At 45.3% G+C, this 22,354-nt stretch overlaps 1 protein-coding gene across 3 annotated transcripts in view; it reads left to right on the forward strand.

The window, feature by feature from the left end:
* The first annotated feature begins 3,465 nt into the window (after positions 1-3,465).
* Positions 3,466-22,354, forward strand: part of PCDH10 (protocadherin 10) — a 31,278-nt gene continuing 12,389 nt past the window's right edge. For 2 of the 3 annotated variants that reach the window (XM_088526539.1, XM_088526540.1), the window contains exons 1-4: positions 3,466-6,185; positions 7,612-7,670; positions 8,243-8,349; positions 16,715-17,020. In XM_088526539.1, the coding sequence (XP_088382665.1) occupies positions 3,582-6,185; positions 7,612-7,670; positions 8,243-8,349; positions 16,715-17,020 (3,076 nt within the window). In that variant the 5' untranslated portion in view covers positions 3,466-3,581. The remainder of the gene's footprint in view (positions 6,186-7,611; positions 7,671-8,242; positions 8,350-16,714; positions 17,021-22,354) is intronic. The other variant, XM_088526541.1, reaches the window with a different exon arrangement.

Here is a 22,354-nt window from a genome sequence, read left to right on the forward strand (position 1 = left end):
TCAGGAAGCAACTGCCAAATTAAATGATGACAGATGGAAAAACTATGAGCCACGGTGTCAGGGGTCTGACGATTGCCCCCTGCTTTAGCAATAAGTAAATATATAAACCTCAGCTGGTGCCTGCAAAAAATATGCGCCTGGTTTAAAGATAGCCCTTGGACTTTCTTATTTAATCAATACCCCCTATCGAAGAAAGCGGCGTACAGCAGCAGCCCCAAAACAGTATTATTAGAAAGTGATATAGTGCACATTAGGATGTATAATTCATGTCGCCTTCATTTGCTCAGGCCGTCGTGAAAATCCATAAATCATTTTCTCGTTCGCGCAGCGCCCGAGTGCGATTTGTCACTCCGCATTAGCAGGGCCGCCTCGCGCCACCGCCGCCGCTCTCGGCTCGCTGCCGTGGGGCTGCGCGTGCAGATATATGTACATATGTACATTATCTATATACACACGTACACACACGTATTATATAGGTGTATGTGTGCATGGCCATGGGTGCAGGCGCCTGCAGGCTGCCCCTTACCTGCGGGCACGGCCGCCCTGGCGCAGCAGGTCCCCGCTCCCGTCGGGAAGTGGGTGGCGAGGGGGGCGCAGGGCTCCCGGCTCGCGACGCGGGCGCCCGCCCGGCCACCTGCGCCTGAGCGCGGCTGCGGTGCCCGGGCAGGGAGAGTGCCGGGATGGAGGGATGCGGGGATGGATGGTGGGTGGTGGGATGCGGGGATGCCGGGATGGATGGAGGGATGTGGGGGTGGGGGAGTGCGGGGATAGCCGGCTGGATGGCGGCGCCTCCAAACACGGAGGAAACGCAGCAAAACTGCCGCTCCGCAGGCAGGAGAAGCGGCCGCGCTTTTCCGACAACCCCCTTTTATGGGAACCCCCCGCCGAAACCAGCCCTGCGGCTCTGCCTGGATGCGCGGCAAGCAGCGCTGGGGGGGCGGGCAGCGGCGGCGAGGGCACGCGGGGCGTGTGCGTGTGCGCGCGTGTGAGTGTGTGTGTGTGTGAGTGAGTGTGTGTGTGTGCGTGTGTGTGTGTCAGTGAGTGTGTGTGTGTGCGGGTGTGTGTGCATGAGGCAGCGCTGCGCGCGCGGTAGCGCCGGGGGGGGACACGGCGACCCGCCGGACCCCGCCGCGCCGGGATGCGCCGGGATGCGCGGGATGGCGGGGGGTGTCTCCCGCCGCGGGGGCGGGACGGCGCCTCCGGGGAGCGCGGGGGGGGGGGGGGGGCGCAGTGCGGCGCTGCCGCCGCTGGGGGGCGCCCGCTGCCCGCGAGTGCCGGGGCCGCCGGCGGGGCGGGCGCGGCGGCGCCGCGGGGACGCGCAGGCCGGCGGGCGCCGCTCCGCTGCCCTGCGGGCCCCAGCGCGAGCCCGGAACGGGCGGCAGTGCGGGAGTGCGGGGAGGGGAGGCGCCGCGCGGCCGCGGCACACGCCGGGGGTCTGCGCGGCCGCAGCGCACCGAGGGGAGCCGCTGCGCGGCGGGCCGCAGGAGCCGGGGGTCGCGCGTTGCTGCTGCGTGAGGCAGGGCCTGCACCAGCGGCTGTGCCGAGGTCTGGAGAAACGGTGAAGTAGCGCTATGTTAAATAAATAAGCTAAATTCAGGAATATTTCATCCTATTTGATCCTTTATTTTCTTTCTTCCTTTTGGAAAGTTACGGACACAGACCTTTTGAAACGTCTGTAAGAAGCCCGGAGCACAAGAGGGGCCGCTAACGCGACCGTGCGTTGCGACCGCTCAACAACAGTCTCCGAATCCACGCTCGTTTCTCGCCCTGCGGCTTCGGTGCCAGCCAGGCGCGGGCTGCGCTCCACCGAGGCAGCGCTGGGCTCAGCGCAGGCCCGCGGGGAGAGGGGCCCGGGGGCTGTGCGAGGCTTTCCCTGATGGGGAGGGCCGCGCCAGGAGCCGCAGCGCCCCCGCGGGGAGCGGGGTCTGCGCGGAGCCCGCGCCGCGGCGGGCGCCGCTCGTTGTCATCGGAGGGTTTCAGTAGAAAATGAATCCATGGCCCGGCCCTCCTGCCGATCCCCGCTCTCAGTACAGAGCGCGTCGCAGCGCGTACGGCCGGATTCCCTCTCGGCTGGCACCTGTTACGCCAGTGGAAATTCCGCGGGCGCAAATCAAAGGAAAATGGCACAGACTTTTAGTACTTCAAATTGGCTAGGACTGGAAACGCCGTAGAAGCGCGCGGCGGAAAGTTGCGCTTCCCCCACGGCCAAGCTAAGTCTCCGGGGTAGGGAACACAGCGAGTTTCCCCTCGTTTACGCCTTTCCGAAAGGGGCCCGTCACGCCGCGGCGCCAGCCACGGGAGAGGAAACTTCGCGGCGGCGGAAATTCCCTCCCCGGGCAGACGCTTGTTTATCGCTCCGCGGCGTTACGAGACGGGCTCTCCCTCCCCGGCTGCAGCAGGAACAGTCCCCGCTGGAGGCAGGAGGAGGCAGCGCGGCATCCCCAGCAGCGCGGCAGGAGCTGCCGCACTCGCCTCACGCCAGCGCGGCCCCGCCGCTGCCGCCCGCTCCCTCACTCTCCCGCCCGCCGCTCGGCCCTCTGTGACGTAGCCCTGCTTGACGTGCGCCGTGGCCAATGGGGCACCTCCCCCGGGGGTGTTGCTGCGAGCCCATTGGTTGGCAGGAGCCGGGCGCTGCGCAAAAGCAGGCGAGGCGAGCGGCGGGCGCGCAGAGCTGCTGGCAGAGATCAGGGGAGCCGCGGCTGGGACGGTAGCAGCGGCCGCAGCAGAGACGGGGGCTGGAGGCGAAGGCAGCGAGAGAGGAAAGAACACAAAACTGAGCAGTGCGGCCGCGGAGAGCAGACTGGCGGCGGTGATGATGCGCGCAATGATAGCAGTAACGGAAGAAAATGAGAAATAATATTGATAGAAGAGAGGAAATCTAATATCCTTAAATAAAAACAGCAAATCCTAGAGAAATCAGGGAGCGAAAGTTTCGGGTGGTTTTTGATATGAAGCCTTTCTGCGGCTTATGATTTTTTTTTCCAATTTTGCGGTATTCCTGCCTTTTCCTCGCGTCTGAAGAGGGCATGTCCACCGGCTTTTCCAGCAGCATCTACCCCTCCAGCTCCCGCCAGGAAGACAGACCGAGGACAATCTTGAAATATAAAATTTGCTTCCTTGGGATTTGCTGCTGCCGCCGCCGCGGTGCAGCGCCAGGACTCCGGGAATAAATAAAAGCGGGCTGCTGTGTGTCTAGAGATGCATCCGGCTAAGAGCCGTTATTAGTTGGCCGTTTATTTGGAAGATCACAGATGAAGTGGAGACGCCCGTCTTCTTCATTTGGCCAGCGTGTGAAACCATAATACTCGTAGCAGAAAGGAGGGAGATGGGGGAGGAAAAAAAGCCTGACATGAATCAGAAGAAATAATACCTAGCACCCCCTCCCCGCCCCCCCAACCAGCCAAGCCCCCGTCTCCTTCCCCCTCCTTTCCCCGCTCCGTCTCCGCGCGCACACGTACACACACGGGCGCGCACACAGCGCTGTGTATTTTCGGAGGAGGAGGAGGTGGTGGTGGTGGCTTTCGGCAGAGGAGGCAGCGGCGGTGCCGGGGAGGGGGGGGGATCTCTTTCCCCAGTCGGAGATGATTGTGCTATTCCTCTTTGCCTTGCTCTGGATGGTGGAGGGGGCCCTGTGTCAGCTCCATTACACCGTGCAGGAAGAGCAGGAGCATGGCACATTCGTGGGGAATATCGCCGAGGACCTGGGCTTGGACATTACAAAACTTTCGGCTCGCCGCTTCCAGACGGTGCCCAACTCCCGTAGCCCCTACCTGGAGCTCAACCTGGAGACGGGCGTGCTCTACGTGAACGAGAAGATCGACCGGGAGCAGATCTGCAAGCAGAGCCCCTCCTGCCTGCTGCACCTCGAGGTCTTCCTGGAGAACCCCCTGGAGCTGTTCCGCGTGGAGATTGAGGTGCTAGACATCAACGACAACCCGCCCGCCTTCCCGGAGCCCGACCTCACCGTGGAGATCTCGGAGAGCGCCACGCCGGGCACCCGCTTCCCACTCGAGAGCGCCTTCGACCCCGACGTGGGCACCAACTCGCTGCGCACCTACGAGATCACCCCCAACAGCTACTTCTCCCTCGATGTGCAGACGCAGGGCGACGGCAACCGCTTCGCCGAGCTGGTGCTCGACAAGCCGCTGGACCGCGAACAGCAGGCGCTGCACCGCTACGTGCTCACCGCCGTGGACGGCGGGCAGCCGCAGCAGCGCACCGGCACCGCGCTGCTCACCGTGCGGGTCCTCGACTCCAACGACAACGTGCCCGCCTTCGAGCAGCCCGTCTACACCGTGTCGCTGCCGGAGAACTCGCCGCCCGGCACGCTCGTGCTGCAGCTCAACGCCACCGACCCCGACGAGGGCCAGAACGGCGAGGTCATCTACTCCTTCAGCAGCCACATCTCGGCGCGCGCCCGCGAGCTCTTCGGCATCGCGCCGCGCACCGGCCGCCTCGAGGTGAGCGGCGAGCTGGACTACGAGGAGAGCAGCGTCTACCAGGTGTACGTGCAAGCCAAGGACCTGGGGCCCAACGCCGTGCCGGCGCACTGCAAGGTGCTCGTGCGCGTGCTGGACGCTAACGACAACGCCCCCGAGATCAGCTTCTCCACGGTGAAGGAGGCGGTGAGCGAGGCGGCGGCGCCGGGCACCGTGGTGGCCCTCTTCAGCGTCTCGGACCGCGACTCGGAGGAGAACGGGCAGGTGCAGTGCGAGCTGCTGCAGGGCGACGCGCCCTTCCGCCTCAAGAGCTCCTTCAAGAACTACTACACCATCGTGACCGAGGGCCCGCTGGACCGCGAGCAGCCCGGCGGCGACGCCTACACACTCACCGTGGTGGCGCGGGACCGCGGCGAGCCGCCGCTCAGCACCAGCAAGTCCATCCAGGTGCGCGTGAGCGACGTGAACGACAACGCGCCGCGCTTCAGCCAGCCCGTCTACCAGGTCTACGTGAGCGAGAACAACGTGCCCGGCGCCTACATCTACGCCGTGAGCGCCACGGACCGCGACCAGGGCGCCAACGCGCAGCTCGCCTACTCCATCCTCGAGAGCCAGATCCAGGGCATGTCCGTCTTCACCTACGTCTCCATCAACTCCGAGAACGGCTTCCTCTACGCGCTGCGCTCCTTCGACTACGAGCAGCTCAAGGAGTTCAGCTTCCAGGTGGAAGCGCGCGACGCCGGCGAGGAGCCGCAGCCGCTGGCGGGCAACGCCACCGTGCACATCATCGTCGTGGACCAGAACGACAACGCGCCCGCCATCGTGAGCCCGCTGCCCGGCCGCAACGGCACCCCGGCGCGCGAGGCGCTGCCGCGCGGCGCCGAGCCGGGCTACCTCGTGAGCCGCGTGGCGGCCGTGGACGCCGACGACGGCGAGAACGCGCGCCTCACCTACAGCATCGCCCGCGGCAACGAGGCGAGCCTCTTCCGCATGGACTGGCGCAGCGGCGAGCTGCGCACGGCGCGCAGGGTGCCCGCCAAGCGCGACCCGCAGCGCCCCTACGAGCTGGTCATCGAGGTGCGCGACCACGGGCAGCCGCCGCTCTCCTCCACCGCCGCCATCCAGGTGGTGCTGGTGGACGGCGCGGCCGAGCGGCCCGGCGGCGGCGGCGGCGGCCTGGGCGCGGGGGCGGGCGCGGGGGGCGGCGGAGGCGGCGGCGGCGGCGAGCACCGGCCCAGCCGCTCCGGCGGCGACACCTCGCTCGACCTCACCCTCATCCTTATCATCGCCCTGGGCTCCGTGTCCTTCATCTTCCTGCTGGCCATGATCGTGCTGGCCGTGCGCTGCCAGAAGGAGAAGAAGCTCAACATCTACACGTGCCTGGCCAGCGACTGCTGCCTGGGCTGCTGCTGCTGCTGCCCGTGTTGCAGCCGCCAGGCGCGGGCCCGTAAGAAGAAGCTCAGCAAGTCGGACATTATGCTCGTGCAGAGCTCCAACGTGCCCAGCAACCCGGCGCAGGTGCCGGCCGAGGAGGCGGGCACCTTCGGCTCCCACCACCACAATCAGAACTACTGCTACCAGGTCTGCCTCACGCCCGAGTCTGCCAAGACCGACCTCATGTTCCTCAAGCCCTGCAGCCCCTCCCGCAGCACCGACGCCGAGCACAACCCCTGCGGCGCCATCGTCACCGGCTACGCCGACCAGCAGCCCGACATCATCTCCAACGGCAGCATCCTGTCCAGCGAGGTAAGGTCCGCACCTCCCCCCGGCCCCCCGGCGCGCGCCGCCCGTTGGGGACCGTTAGGCGCCGGTTGGGGACCGTTAGGCGGACGCGCCCCGCCCCGTCGGCCCCTGCGCCCTCCTGTCACAGCGGCGCCGCCGCCGGCTCCCCCCGGCCCCGCTTCGCCGCCGTTTTATCGATTTGTTTGTTTTTAAACGGCTTCTTTGCGTGGTTTTTAACCGCCTGCCGAGGAGGGCAAGCCCTCTCCCACCCCTCCGACGCTGTTGTCCCTTCCTGGGGGCCGGCGCCCGGTGTTGAGGGAACAGCAGCCGTTGGCAGCGACCGAAGGACGTGGAGAAGGATCACAGGGTCTGCCGAGGCAAAATCTCCACTCTGTGCGATTGCTTTATTTGTTGTGCTCTGAAATCTTTGCATGTGAAGAAAAAAAAAAAGAAAGCTTCGGCAGGCACGCATTCCCCACACCCCCTCGTTGAGACTCTGAAAATCTCTACACTTGGCAGGCACCTCAATTTGCAAATTAGAGTTTTATTAACCGGCTCTTCTTTACTCTGCCCAAACAAACAGCTCTTTACAACCCAAAGCTGTGTTCTCAGAAGGAAAAAAAAAGTAGGGGAGGAATTTCCGTGAAATTATATGCCAAGACTTAGTGTCCTCCTTCATTAACTGTCTCCACTGCATTACTCAGCGTGCAGAGAATCCCCATCGAAGCCTATGCCGTGTCTTAATGCTCCCCTGTTAATCATTTCCTGCTGTGCGAGCTAACACATGCTCTCCGTACCTCTCTGTGTAGGTACTCATGAGAAAAACACATTCTGTTTTTATATTGAACACTGAAACCAGAATACTACCCAGCTTGCTCAACGTGGTTTGAATGGTGTTTTCAAAAGCAGTCTGAGTTTCACAAATCAGTATCAAAAAATCTCACTGTCATGTTGGCCTTTTCTTAAAGTGTATGTAAAACTCCCTTCTCTTGCCTTTTTGAGGGCTAGAGCCTATCTCAGTGTATTTAGGCTGCAATAACTATCCTGTCTCTCCCATTTTATGCTCTGAAATTAAGATCAGATTGAACATCAAATTATGCCAAGTTTTTTTTCTGAGTCAGTAGTATACAACTCCAGAAATAGTTGTGTTGACTCTTCTGGGTGTTTTTGTGATGTTTGACAGCATGCACCATGAGGGGAGGAAGAAGTGTCAGAATCTCAAGAAGTCCTTGATGCTTTTATGTATGTGTGAATAAGAGTAGATATTTTGTTTATTTGGGTATTTCTCCCTCAAGTCATTTAAAAAGGCTGTGTAGGCCTGGTTGTAACTGAGCATTCCTATTTATAGTCAATCTGGTGAGCTCTAGTGTATTTTTAGATGCTAGGTACAAAATACCACAAATTCATTTGTTCTCCCCCTGCTCTTTTTTTTTTTTTTTTTCTTTTACAGACAAAGCATCAGCGTGCCGAGCTCAGTTATCTAGTTGATAGACCTCGACGGGTAAACAGGTACGAGCTCCTTACTCTTGTTTTGCTAATGTATGCTCTAGCAAGCGTGAGTGGGATGCAGAAATGCGTTTACTGTAGGCATAAAATAGTAGCCAAGTGAGCAATGGGAAAATGAATGTATGTAGACATAATAAATGAAACAGTCAACTGAATAAGTTGGAATTAGATTTTTCTAAACCTGTTTCAAAGCCTGATTGACTAGAGAGCAAAATCTCTTTTTGTATTAACCTAAAACATGCTTTAATATACTTAAGAATCCTTCTGTAGCCTCTACCTGATATTGAACTCTGAGTGAGAATTTAGCTATCCAGCCTAAGTAAGTGCTACCAAATTATTCATAACAATTGCATGAAATCCAGGCCAAGTAATAATGGCTCCTGTCTGTTTCAGCTGGGTTACTAATGTCTGAAAATACAAGTTTTGTTTATGATGGGCAGTGTGGCTCTGCAGGAGCAGTGCAGCATGTGGGAGTGAATGAATGCAGCACCGTGGTTGGCCATGTGATGGCAGAAGAATGTTTTATGAGTTCCTCTTTCATGTTTATTCTAATGTAAAGATGTTTCTCTGTCTAGTTCTGCATTCCAGGAAGCAGATATAGTAAGCTCTAAGGACAGTGGTCATGGAGACAGTGAGCAAGGAGACAGTGATCATGATGCCACTAATCGAGGTCAATCCTCTGGTAAGTCTGATAAAAGAATGGGAATAGCAGATCTTTAAGTAAGGGCACTAGAAAGAGCAGACTAGGGGCAAAATACAACAGCGCCATGAAATAACATGAGCATGTGCTATGGAGGTTTGGTTTGGGGTCTTCTTACTGCTGCAGTAGCCTGTGCAAGATGATTCCGGACCCTTTTCAAGGGATGAAGATTAGGAGTTTATTGTTTTTGTTTGTTTGTGTGTTTACTGGGGCTTTTTTGTGTTATTCTGCATCATTAACTATAATGAAACTTCCTGCACAGTAAAACAGAGTTCCTGGTATCTTTAACAGCAGTGATTTTTTTTTTCCCCAGCAGCAGACCTGCAGGGTTTCAAAGCATTAGGCAACTTTGTTCAGTAGGGACTTTGGCTGTCGTGGCAGTGTGAAGTGAAGGGGGAGTCGTCAAGGGAAAGAAAGAGCCCCGTGGTTGAATGACAGCCAGACTGTGAGGATTTTTGCTGGAGATCAGTGGAGACACTGTGGGTCTTTGAATGTATAATACCTTAGCATTTTTCTGAAGACTGTTTTTTAATTCAAATTAAGGAACCATAAAGTATAAGTGATCTCCATGTTAATGAGGGTATTCTTAAGTACAATTTCAGTCATAACAAAGAAAAGAAATATTCTAAAAACTTTACTTTAAAATCATGATATTTTCATGATTTGAATTATATAGAAGTGTATCATTTCTAGTGTAATTCCTAGCTATGCAGCTTGCTAGTTTTGCTCTCATACTGCTAGTTTCCTTTTGAAAATCACATATATTTAGAGTGTGTGCTTTACTATTTCTTCTGACCCTCTCAGTGCATTTTAGCCAGAAATGCTTTGTGTTCTTCCCTACCACAGTCTCTGAAGGTTTGCCGTGTCTTGATTCAGTACAGTGATTTCTTGCCCCTTGTTCCTTCTGTGCTCTGTCATGCAGAGGGGGTTGCTATATTTTACAAAGTGATGCCTGAATTTATCCAGTCCTACATCATTTCTTTTCCTGATGTCATGCTAAAGGATATCAGGGCAAGGAGCTCAGTAATGTAACACCAGAGCCATTTCACCCCCTTGCTCCGTTAACATCCTCTGTTTTCTTGCTACTGTAGCCACTGTCCCCTTAATGATGGGAAACCCAGGCGGAGGGGAAAAGGAGGCCGCCACAGGGCCCCTTTATGTTGCTGCAAGTCATTAATATGCAGACCTAATGAGACTCAAGAAGAGCCAAGAGTCTCCGGAGCTCCCTGCTTCTTGCAGGGCTTCATGCTAAGTGAACAGAGTGTCTATTTTGTGTCTGGGAACCTGACAACAGACCAGGTCTTGCCAGAAGTTTACATCTGAACACAGAGCCTCTTTCATTTTTGGCCTATATATGGCGTATGATTTATTGTTGTCTTAAAAAGCCATGTATTTAGGCACCCCCCCACACACACACTCGTTCTTCTGCACTGTTTCTGATGCAGCAATCAATGCTGCTGAGTTATAAAAAGCTCCCTCTTCTCCTGCCCTCCCTGCATTACATTTTTTTTTTCTTTTACGCATTTTACTGCAGCAGTCATCTCAGTGAACGTTTCAATCAGTTTAGTCCCTCAGCATAATGAACCATAATAACCAAACAGGAGAGAAAAGAATAAACATCTGCAGAAGCGGCTGGATTTGGCTGCTGGTGGAAATATAATCATACAGTTGCATGTCAACTGAAATCAGATTTATTTTAGAAACATCCAGAAAACCACTGTTTAGAAACAGTGCTGTTATTGTTGTTTTTCCTCTTTATTCTTTTTTTCCATTTTGAAAGTAGTCTCTCTTAGATACTAACGTTGGAACTATTCTCAGACTTGCCATTACTTAGCCACGTAAATTGTTATTTCTGCTTTATTAAAATAGGAAAAAAATCTATTCCATATTTTTAGAATAACTTGAAATCATTTAAGAATCCAATGTGATTTATGGGCTTCTGTAACTCAAATGGAAATTACATATGAATTAATGAAAGCTGACAGTTAGATTTAGTCTACTCATAATTAACAGTTTCAAAAGAAACCTCAAGCACCCAGGTCTTCCAATTTAATGTATTGTTGCAGTGCTTTGAGAATAATTTGCATGAACAATTTTCTAAATGATAGTTTCAAATGGATAATTAAATAGAAATCTCTAAAGAAACTACTCTAATTTTTAGAATACATGTAATACATTTTTTCTAGCAATTTTTGTTATGAACCCTGCTGTCATGGTGCAAACCATGTGCGTTTCGACCTCAGTGATGGCGAGAAAGGGATTTTAGTAGAAAACCTTAATTCTTGCTAGTATTTGCTAGTATTCTTGTTAGTGTTTGGCAATGAATTTAGTGCAAAGATGAGAGTAAATCTTACTTGATCTTGAATGGCTAGAGAACCATCTGAGGGAATGCCCTCAGTTTCTCAGTCGTTCTGGTGTTTGGTAATCAATTCTAAATTAAAGGAAAACACTTTGATAACATAGCTGAATGCTGACTTTTTTTTTTTTTTCTTTCCATGATGTCGTCTTACACCATGCAGCAGTATATTTGTTTTCAAATGCACTGTATGTGTTTCCGGAAACATTTAGTAGACAATTCACGTTGTAAAATGAAACGTACCCCTTGCTGGTTTTCATCAGCAGCATGTTCTGCTTACAAAACATCTTTTCACAGTTCTGTGCATGTCAAGAGCGAATAGTCCTATGGCATGCAAGTAGCTATTCTACAATAGTCCATTGTTAGCCAAGCTGACTGTCAAAGTCGTGGTGAATTATTAGTTGGGAAGGAAAACACGTGGGATGAAAATCTATTACTATGTCGTAGTTTTGTCCTGTGCAACCATTTAGGAAGAATTCTCAGCTCAGCTGTTGTAACTACCATAAAATGCATTATTATGTTTTAAGATAAGAATCTAGTTCCCTCTTTTTTGCAGAATATGCTTTCTTAATAGTGATTTCATTGTTTCCTGAAAAGTGCTTGAATGTGCTGAGTACTTAAATGTAAGGAATTTGTATTGCTTCCACTAAGGTAGCACCTGAATTGCTCATAATTATCTACTTACCTACCTTAATGTTTGTGAACTAGGAGAGGACTGTCATGAGCATTTGGTGGAGAATGGCAAATAGTGGGATTTCAAAAGTTCTCAGGAGCTTAAATTTCCTGGATTAACTAGACATTTCATTGACTGGTATAGAACCTGAACTTATTGGAAAACACTTTCCTAAGGACATATGAGAAGTTTTTGGCAAAAAGAGGAAGGGCTTTCTCAAACCCCAGACTAGTGCTTTACTTATTAGCGCTTTTCTGTCTCTGAATATTTTGAGGACAAAAGCTGTTTTTGTTGTTGTAAAACAAGTGCAACACTGCTGCTCATCATTAACACACTATTTCAGTCATGTTCTGTACGAGTCATTTCTAAGCATTAAGTTAGTTTATTTCCCATGGTTGATTAAATTCTTGGCCTCTCTTCTGAAATTGCCAGCTTGGGTGCCAATTAATACTCTGCATGTGTATGTGTTGAAACTGTATGATGAGACACCTGTCCTTCAAGCTTTGGACTCATGCCATCAGCCTTTTCTGTATGGCTGGTCACTAGTTACTCTGCTTTCTCTCTCCAAGCGTGCAGAGTTCTTTGCAATATCATCTTTGTTTCACCTCTTCCCCTGAATTGTCACGATCACTCAGATACACTTGAGGAATGAGTTTCATCCATGTGAAGATAAATACATATACTGTAACGTATGTACCTGAAAACATGCCAACCGATTTTATGACCTACTTGGTGCAGTACTAGAGTGTGCATTTGAGAAAGGCTGAGGTTTAAAGTGAGAGTTGCTCTCTCCAGTGGGCTTTATGGAGGGAGTTGCAGGGGTCTGATAAAAAAAAGGCACAGGTTGAAATATTACTTCACACCTTCTGAGTACGGCTGTAGCAAAAGTCAAGAGAGTGAGTATGCATTACTGCTGAGCTGGATGAGGGCCGTGATATTTCAGTGCACGTGAGAAGAAAAATCTGAAAAGTCAAAATAAGAGTTTTTAGCAGTAAAGGGACAGAGAAACTGGTGTTCCCTCTGAGCATGTGCAGAGTGACAATGAAATCCTGTTTTGAAGATTGCTTGGGTAAGAGTCTATTTTGAATGAAATGAGAGTGAACGTAAAAATGGCTTAGAAAAGTGCTTCAACTGTAGTTAAGCTTTTTCCTTTCTTTCGTTGGGCTGTATGCTTAATAATGCTCACATCTCAATAGTCCAAAAGGGCTTTGAAGCTAAGATTTGGAAGAGCTGAATGTCGAAGTTGTTTAAGTTTTTATTCATGTTCTCATGCAGATCAAGTCAGTTTTATCCAAGGCAGCTCACCAATTACTTAGTAAGAAGGAGTAAAGTCCATTTTCTTCAGTAGTTAGTGTTCTGCAAAGGAGGTTAAAATCATTATTCTCATATGTAGACAGAAAACATGAGTCACAGGGAAATGAATAATGTATTCATAGGTAATCTAGCCAGATGGATGGGTGATCTGGTAATGTAACTCTGTGCACGAGTCCTGGTTCCCTAAGTCACGCTTGTCTCCCATCTAGCCCTTAGAAAGCTGCCACAGGAGAAATGACAAATACTGCTTAAGCCTGAAGAAAAGCCAAAGTTATGAAGAAAATGGCACACACTGGGAAAAAAAAATCTCAGTAACAATATGATGGAAATACTTTGTCAACATTTTACTTGCATTTGCGCTATTTATTATGTTATTTATTCAGTAATATATCTAAACGTGTTCACTCATTATTCTAAAGGCTTGGCGTATGGCTCTCCTCCCATAATTAAATTAATAAAGAGTAAATTATATACAAATTATTTTCGACCTAATTTTCTCTTTGATCTGAGTAGTCTTTCAAATCAATTAGAATTCATGCACATAAAAATGCTGATTTCTCCTTTTGAAATATGAAAAAGAAATGAGGAAAATGCTTTAGAAATGGAACAGTATGAAGTATCTTTTTCAAACACCTGCATTCAGGAAATTCAGATACAGATATAAAACTTAATTTTTAACTCTTTCCCTGGTTTTTGGTTGGAGAAGGCGGGGGAGCGAGGGCTTTTTTTTTTTAAAAAAAAAAAAAAAATCTACAAAGTCACCTTGCCTGCTGATCTATCTAGTAATAACTGTTGAATGAAGCAGGGCTGGTAGTGAACTGACTGTTGAACTTTTACTTGCCTAAGGTTTTATATGTATGCTGGGTTTCAGTAGTCTACACTACCTCTTTGTATCTGAGAAGGACATTTGAAATTCATAATTCAGTCACCTTTAAAATCTCAGTTTATCTGCATGCAAGGCCTAAGAGGAAAACTAAATGAAAAATATAAAGCATTTTTCTTTAATGTAGATGTGCAATTATGATGGATAGTTTAATTCAGAAAGACCATATATATAACCAGATTTATGAGGGAAAGGAGATGAAAGTGTTATACTACTGAACCTTTCTTCTGTGTATATATATAAATATATAAATAAATATATAAATAAAGAATATGATTCTTGGTGTATGAAGGAGTTTTGTGCTTTGATGTCTTGTTTCCTTTACCATGATATTTCCTGCCTTCCTTGGAAAAATAGAAAATAGCTTTTATTCCCTTTAAATATTTTTTTCAGTTAAAACAGAGAATGATATATCCTCACCCACAGTAAAAAGGTGGAGGAGAACAACCAGCAGCCATCTCGTACTCAGTGCAAATCTACACAAATGCCCATGGATTTCAGAATTAGGGTGCTGATTTGAGTTTACTTTTCTGCCAAGATATTAAGACCAAAGGCTTGATTCTGCACCCATTAAACTCTTAGGGAGTGTTGCAATTGACTCAAGTAGCAGTAAAATCCAGTGCAGCCCTCTTTTCTCCTAATCCTGAGCAGGCAAGTACATGCCAGCTCTGTGTTCCAGCAGTGGATATTCTTAAGGTTTTTTTTTTTATCTTCTTTTAGAAGTTCCCCCATCCTTCAGAGGAGGAGGAAGTTTGTTGTACAAGCTTACATTTTATATGTCCGTTTTGTTACTTTGTTTATGCAAAATCCTGATTCATGGTGTCTGTAACATCTCTTTTATAATAAGCTGTTATATAATACTATTCAGTGCATTGCAGTAGACAAGCAGAATTCAGAAGGGAGCTAAAAAATAATATTTGGTTAGAGACGTTTTGCAGTTTAGCAGCTGATATGAAACCAAAATAGTAAAATAGAGGATAATTTTCCAGGGGAAATAAAAATCCATGAAAAAAAGAGCTTATCTTTGAATAAATATCTTAAATTCTTCTTCCCTACTGACAAAAGAATACAATTTAATATTTATCTACAAGTTTTTCTGTCTGTCTTCTGCTTTTTTTTAAAGTCTGGAAATGTTAAATGGATATGGTCATTGAAACACTGTTAGTGAAATATTGCAGTAATCATTTTCATATAAAAGATTGGGGTATTGCTTGTTGCAACTTTGCTATGAAATCTGAAAAGCAAAAAAAAATGCTTTGTGTTAACTGCCGCTTAAATTTTCCAAATAGCAAAAATGCTTGATTTATACAATTTGTATAAGATTTTTATTCAGACGGTTTTATGCATATGAAATGCATATGTACACACTGTTTTATAGACATCGCTCTACAATAATTTCTTTCTTGGAAGCCTGTATGTAAATCTTTCTTTTCAGCATTTGATCTCCTTTCAGTGATAGATACTCCCATCATGCATTTCAAAACTCTGCTATTTGTATGTGTTGTGTGTCATTCTTCATCTGATTCCTTCATCATATCTGCAGTTCACATTTGCATTTTTCAACAGTTCACTGATCATTTATCTATTTCCACACTTCTGCATGCCTATTATCAATGCAAGGTTGTAATCGAAACTGGACCTAGCATTGTATATTATTTAATTTAAAATTAAAAAGTCATTATAAAGTGAGATGAATCTGATAATTTCTTTTTCTTTTTCCTTTGATGTTGCCTAAGTGACTGCTTTCAGTTCCCAAGCACTTGTTGATAACTCAAAGAGATTTCCTGCCTACTGAAGAGATTGTTTTCTGTAGTGCAAGATGGCCCATAAATATTACTAACATAAATCAAATTACGATTCAGAGCAGTGGTGGAATTCTTAATAGTAATCCTAACACAGGAGATCAAGCTAATCAAGTTCTTTACAGAGATGGCTGCTGAATGAGCTTCATTATATGAATTTTATTACGGATGTTGATTTTTTTTCCATTTCTTTTGCAAGTTGTGGCATTTTTTTTGTTATTCTAATGCTATGCTTGTGAATGCAATAGTTGTAAGATTTAGTTCAGTTTTGACATATACCTATTCAAAGACATCCAATTCTTTTCATAAGTACAAGATATTTCTGTAAGCTGTTGAATATCAGCTTGAGGACGTTAGTATTTCTTTTATTCTATGCCAAACATTTCATACACCATTTCTCTCAAAACAAGTCAAATCAACAACTTGGTGAATCACAGTGAGGAAATACTCCAAGCTGCAGGTCATCAGTGGAAGTGTTGCTTGTCATTTGAAATCTTAACAGCATTAAGGGATTTGTAAGCAAATGGTTTTGTGTTGGCAGGGACAAATGTGCGCAGATATAGGGGAAGCATTAACATTTCTGTCAGTAGTATCCACAGCCATCTTACACTGGGCTACTCCTGCCTTTGTATCAGTAATTACAATAATTCTCTGTAGGGTATTATACGAGTGGCCTGATGATAGTAAGGACTACTGTGGCAGTGATGAAAACTATCTATGAAAGAATGATGAAACCATTAATTTATTAAGTCATCCTGATCACTTAAAAGCTCTGTTTCTAGTTTGTAAGACCTGCTTTTAATGTAGGCTCTATCTGTGTAATAATGGACGCATAGTTCCTTTATAGGAATCACTGATGTTTCATAAGTGAAATCTGCACTTCCCCCACCAGAGCATTTCATTTTGTATTCAGAGATATATTTAAAATACAATCTCTTCATGATCTTAAACAATTATTTTTAAGGGCTAAACCTCAGCCATCATCTACAAGTTGAATCAGTCTTTATTTGAATGGGTTCTAAACGGTAAGCTCTGCAAGAGATTTTGTGTGATAGAATCAATACCTTTCTTGTGATTTTTTTTTTTCTCTAAATTGTGTGACATTCAGGCATTTATATGTGCTTATTAGATGGTTCCCTGAATTATGAAGACTGGACAATAAGACATTTTGTTGAGGAGATGAGGGTAGTGGAAAAAGTTGTTACAGGATTTCTCTTCCTACTTCCCTTTTCTCTCAGCACCATCTTTTGTATCTGTCAGCAGCCGTTTATGATGCTGAAGCTTATTATCTGTAGTTTCTTTTTCTCTCCTACTTGCAGGCATGGATCTCTTCTCCAATTGCACGGAGGAATGTAAAGCACTGGGCCACTCGGATCGGTGCTGGATGCCTTCCTTTGTTCCATCCGATGGACGCCAAGCAGCAGATTACCGCAGCAATCTGCACGTACCTGGCATGGACTCTGTTCCAGACACTGAAGTGTTTGAAACGCCAGAAGCCCAGCCTGGGGCAGAAAGGTCCTTCTCCACCTTCGGCAAAGAGAAGGCCCTTCACAACAGTCTGGAGAGGAAGGAGTTGGATGGACTGCTGTCTAATACACGAGCGCCTTACAAAGCACCATATTTGAGTAAGTACTGTTGAAAAGGCTTGTATGAAAGTGTTCCCTTTGTGGAAGTAGAAGTTAGCTCTCTCTACTATTCATGGCAGGAACAATGCAGACGCTATTTTAGAAGCGTTGGGAAAATGGCTTCCCTCGGATTCCGGTTCCAGTGAAGAAGGCATTGTGCAGTGCTTTTGTAGAAAGACAAGACCTTGAGTCTTGTTAGTGTGACGTGATTGTCAGAAAAGCAGTAGCCACTGGTAGTATGCGATGGGGAAGATTTTCTGAAGCTGGATTAGTTTCTAAGTTTTTTTGGATAGACAGTGTAAACATAGCCAGACCAACAATTTTTAGAGTAAAATTAAGTCAAGAATTTTTTTTTCTTTCAGCTGTCTTAGAAACTTCTTTATGTTACTGAGCAGTACCCTGTGAAGTAATCAGTGCGTGTATTGTATTAAAATAACTATTTACATATTTATCATTAAGGATTTGGAAGGAAGGTAAACTTTCAACTGATTATCTTTCTGTTAGCACAGTATTGACTTTTCTCGGTGCTATTCAGTGCCTTCTGTCTTGTTCTAAAATCTTACGTCTTTCTTGAGTCACCTTTTGATGGTGGCTGAGTGGCAGGAAAGAGTGTGACTGATCTCAGAAACCTTCATAATTCATTTTAGATTCTGAGACAGATGTAGAACCCTTGAATAATACTTCAAGCTAGTATGTTTTTCTATTTATTAGCCTTCTGTATTTTCTTAGAGACTTTTATCTTGTTGACTTCAACATCTATCTCATCCAAAAAATCCAAGGGCATTAACATTGTAATACTGACCCTTTCTAAAGCAACAATAGTCTCTTAGGACAGAAGATAAGGAAAAGAAATAAATTACTTTCAGTGATGCATGTTTTTAATTTCCAAAGCATTAAGTTGTTAAGAAAGATGGTTTTTCACTTATGTTACGGAAGATCATTTTCAGCACTGACTCCTTTTAGTTACCTCTTCTTAACTGGCTCTGTCCAGGAATTGCAGTCCCTTTAGAGGGCTGGTCTTACTAGTCTCTAAGTTTGGTTTACTGAAAGCTTGTAAATTTTCACAGCACTTGTGGAGATGCAGAGCCATTTAAAAAAAAAAATTAAACAGCCCTACTTTGTGTAGACTCTAATGTAAGGTATCAATCAAAAGGCCAAGGCGAAATTTTGGTTCACCAAGTCTTAACAGCCAATGGCTCTATTTTTCCTTAACTCATTTCCTATCATTCAGTCCAAAAAATAATTTTGATGCTAACTCATAATCTAGCAGTGCTAATTTCATCTTTATAAATTCATTTTCAGCTTTCAAGTATTAGTGGTCTAGTCGAAGAGTGCTCTGATGCAGGATGCACATTACAGTGATGATGATCTCTGTCTAGACTGCCATTCTGGTAGTTCTGTCTGACAATTTTATTTCAAATAGCAAAGAAACATGCATTTGTTTCATTTACAGTTTAAGGGGTCTTAACTTTTATGCAGATAATTTTTTGTTGAAAACTTTCCACATCAGTCCATATTTTGTATCTTTCTGGTCAAAGAGCATAAAATACTTGAGGTAAAAGATTTTAGAAAAAGTAATATCAATGAGTTGTATTACATAATCCTCACTTGAGAATCCAGATTTAGTTTCACTTTATTTCTTTGCTAAAGTGCTATTTTCACTTTATTTCAAAGCTAAAACTACTGTACAGGCAATGGTAATATTTATTTCTTCTCTTCTTCTCCTACTTAATGTTTTCTTTAGTAAAATGTCAGGTTATAATTGAGTAGTAAGTAATAGGAACAAGGAAAAGAAAAACAATGCAATACTTGTCTCAATGAGTAAATAATTCCCTATTTATAAAACATTCACTGAGCAGAGCAAGAGAAATAAGAAGTGGACTCAGGAAGGGCAACTGTGTATTGAGCAACTGTATTGAAGTTAAATTCAATATTTTAGCAAAAAAAATCTCAGCAAAATAGTATGTCAATAGAACAAATGTTTTTATAAGTGATTCAAAAATATGAAGCTCAACCTTCATATTTAATGGAAATGTTGATTAAAAATGGCAGCATGTATGAAAAGTGCTATATGAAGAAAAGAGCGGCCAAGAATATTGCAGGATGAAAAAGCTGTTTGTACTTAATAGTTCTTTATTAAAGAGAGAGAAAGATTTTGAAGTACAGCTATGATAAAAGAGCATAGGATCTAGCAAGTAAACTTCAGAATGGAAATTAGGAGAGATAAGATGAACTTCTTAGAGTGAATAACCAAAAGCACAGGAATAAAATATCTTAAAACATTTTTTAAAGATATCAGATGTAGCAAGCCCAGGAGAGAATTGGTGGGTCTGGTCTCCTGAGTTGCAATTAGTGAGGCCAAGGACATTGCACAAAGGCTAAGTAATTTCTGTGCATTGGTGTTTACGAAGGAGAGAGAGGAGAGAGTGAGGGAAAGAAAGATTTATAGGAAGCTACCCATCCCAGGTGACCTTTTATAAACATGAGAGACTAAGTCACAGAAGAGGCTGTTCTTGAATAACTGGCTAAAACAATTAGCATTAAGCCAAGTGACTATGTGCTTCTGTAATATTTCGATTTTGCAGAAAAGCTAGTGAGCAAAGAATGTCAGAAGTTGTGTTTATCACTAAAAGGGTACTTTTATAGACCAGTCAGAGACTTCAGCACAAGGCTTAAAATTATCACTAAAAGGGTTTAGGGACACACAGATGCTAGGTGGCATCTGTACTAGAAAATGAGCAGATAGATCTTCAGTCTATTAGAATTCTGATGGAGTGGGTGAGAATTAATCAATACCATGTATTCGTACTGTCAAAAAAGCCTTTGAAGCAACTTACGTAAGCAGGTGTTGTCACAGGGTAAAGCTTTACCTGATTCTCAGCGTCTGAGCTGGAACAGAATCAGAAGGGTAAATGTAGCATTTTAGAAGAAGCAGAGCTCCTTGAGTCTGTGTGCAGTGCAGTAGAGCTTAGAACATTATCTAGAAAAGGAAATGAAAACAAAGGGGTGGCATTTGCAGATGGCATAAAACGAGCTCAGGCAAGGCTATGATAGTCTATGGTAGGGCCGTGTTTTGCAGTGAGGTGTGCTGTGCTCCTCAAAACACAGGCAGCCTCTGACCCCACGGAGCGGTGTCAGCACAGCAACATGCCTGGGAGAACTGCCTAGCTCGAACAGTGCCATTGGTGCAGCAGTGATGAAGGAGATGGTAGCTTTATATGGAGCTTTTACTGAGCAGTGTGAATGTTTCTGCTCAAGTTTGTGCCTACTTAGTGAGCCCTGCATCGTGATCCGAAGGGGTTGTTCAGTGGGGAACTTTAGGATAGCTAAAATGGCAAGGCAATGCATATTAGCTCGAGAATTTGGAAGAATTCCTGTGTTTATGAGAGGAAAAATGACTGCAATAATTCCCAGAAAAGTGCCCCCCAATGCACCTAGTTTCCAAATAGGAAATGAAATGTCAGGTAGTAAAAAGGAAAGGAATATACTAAAAATACTGTTATAAAGTCATTAAACAAATGGTACCACTATGTTGCTCTAGCCAAACTATTCCTTTTGTTAGAAACATATAGCATAACAACAGAAGTACTGAAAATATTTCTCTGCAAAGACTCATTGAAAGCTTAGTGCTAATTAATTTAGAGAAACTGTGGTAGGGACATGAAGTAAACAGAAGAGTGAATGAAAGTAGAGCAGGTAAGCTGGCACTTGCATTGCCGTTTTGAATAACGAGAGAGATCAGCAAGGCAATAAAACAGTTGAAGGGCAACCAACTTCGGAACTAATAATTTCTTATCTATTTGATAAGCTGATATGCATTTGAAAAAATAACACGTTAATCTGTCAAACGCATGGTTATAGAATATGATTGAAACCAAGAGCTTAATTATGGTGATTAAGTTATCTTTATTTGTTTAAAGATCAAGTCATTCTGTGGACAAACAGAAACATCTCCAAGTACATTACAAGCTGTGATGATGTAGAAGAAGATACAAATCCTCAGAATTGAAAGGGTTTATGTTCCACGATCAAATTTTGGCCTTACATACTGACCTTTGGGCCAGTTTCCATATGAATATACATATTCTGTGTAGTATTCTGAGGCCAAGCACAGATCTTTGTATTCAAATAATATATTTTATGAATATGTTTTTAAATGGTCTTATGTACTTTAAAAGTATGTATTATGAATACAAGTTATGCAGTTGTCATAGGGTCAGTAAATCGTAGTATTTTTGAAAATGATTTTCTTACAGGGTGACTCTAGAATTCTTTTAACTTCCATATTCTAACTGCATATTTTACACTCATTTTCTTCTTATTCATCCATGTGATTTGGACATTGACTTTTTGCAAACAGTTAAGAAACTGATTTTTGTGATGACATGAATGTTCACAAAACATAAAAGGGATTCTGAACTTGCCTGAGAAAGTAAGGGAAATAACACTGGTGAGAAAGTAGTTTTTGGACAATTTATGGTTTTTTTTTAAAAAAAAGATTCTAGCCATTTGTCACTCAGTGGAGTTTATTTTAGCGACTATTTTCATAAGTATTTATTTCCGTAGTGTCTAAAAACTGTAATCCAAGATTCAAATTTTGTGGCCCTGCATTCTGAAAGGTGACAGTTTTCATAGTGAATACCTGATCAATGGGATGCTTGTTTGTGGCTAATATTAGGACCAGATCCTTGGTGATAAGAGTCGGGGAGAGCACCATTAAAACTATCTTGGGACTGTATCAGTCTACAACTGATGATAAGGCTCACGTCTAAAAATCTTTTTTTTTTTTCCTCTGCAATTATGGACCATTCTAGATGTTTATTTCTTCTTCTAATATTTTTGAGCTTTCCTAAAAGTTATGCACTGATATTAGTGTAGAATTGCTTTTCTTCCTAGCAAGAGTTACCATTTTTTTATACAAGCAAACAGCCAGACAATGCCATGATATCTTAATTTTCCATGCAGAAATGTTTATTTTTCTGTAAGAATGGCTTTGGCACACTCTAATCTCCCTTGGATGTAAGTTAAAACAAACTACATAAAGGCAGTTTTCTGCACAGACTCACAGTATCTGCAAAGGGCTAAGGAGGAATAGCAGTTGTGTTCTAAAGTAGCTCCCTCCTCAGCTCCGCTGCAGCTTCTACATTCAGATGGGTGAGCATTTAGCTACATCTTCACTGATGAAACTGTATTATCATGAAGATTATTGCCAGCACTATCAACATGTTTTACCTATGAATTGGGATTTTACTATATTAGTCATGGTGTAAATAGAAAATAAAGAGACTAGTCCCTTCCTCAAAGAGTAAGCAGTCTAAGCAAGGTAAAGTTGAA

Source organism: Tinamus guttatus, unplaced genomic scaffold, assembly GCF_059628265.1.
Source record: "Tinamus guttatus ecotype Peru unplaced genomic scaffold, ASM5962826v1 Tinamus_guttatus_pri_ptg000247l, whole genome shotgun sequence".
In the NCBI taxonomy this organism is placed as follows: domain Eukaryota; kingdom Metazoa; phylum Chordata; class Aves; order Tinamiformes; family Tinamidae; genus Tinamus; species Tinamus guttatus.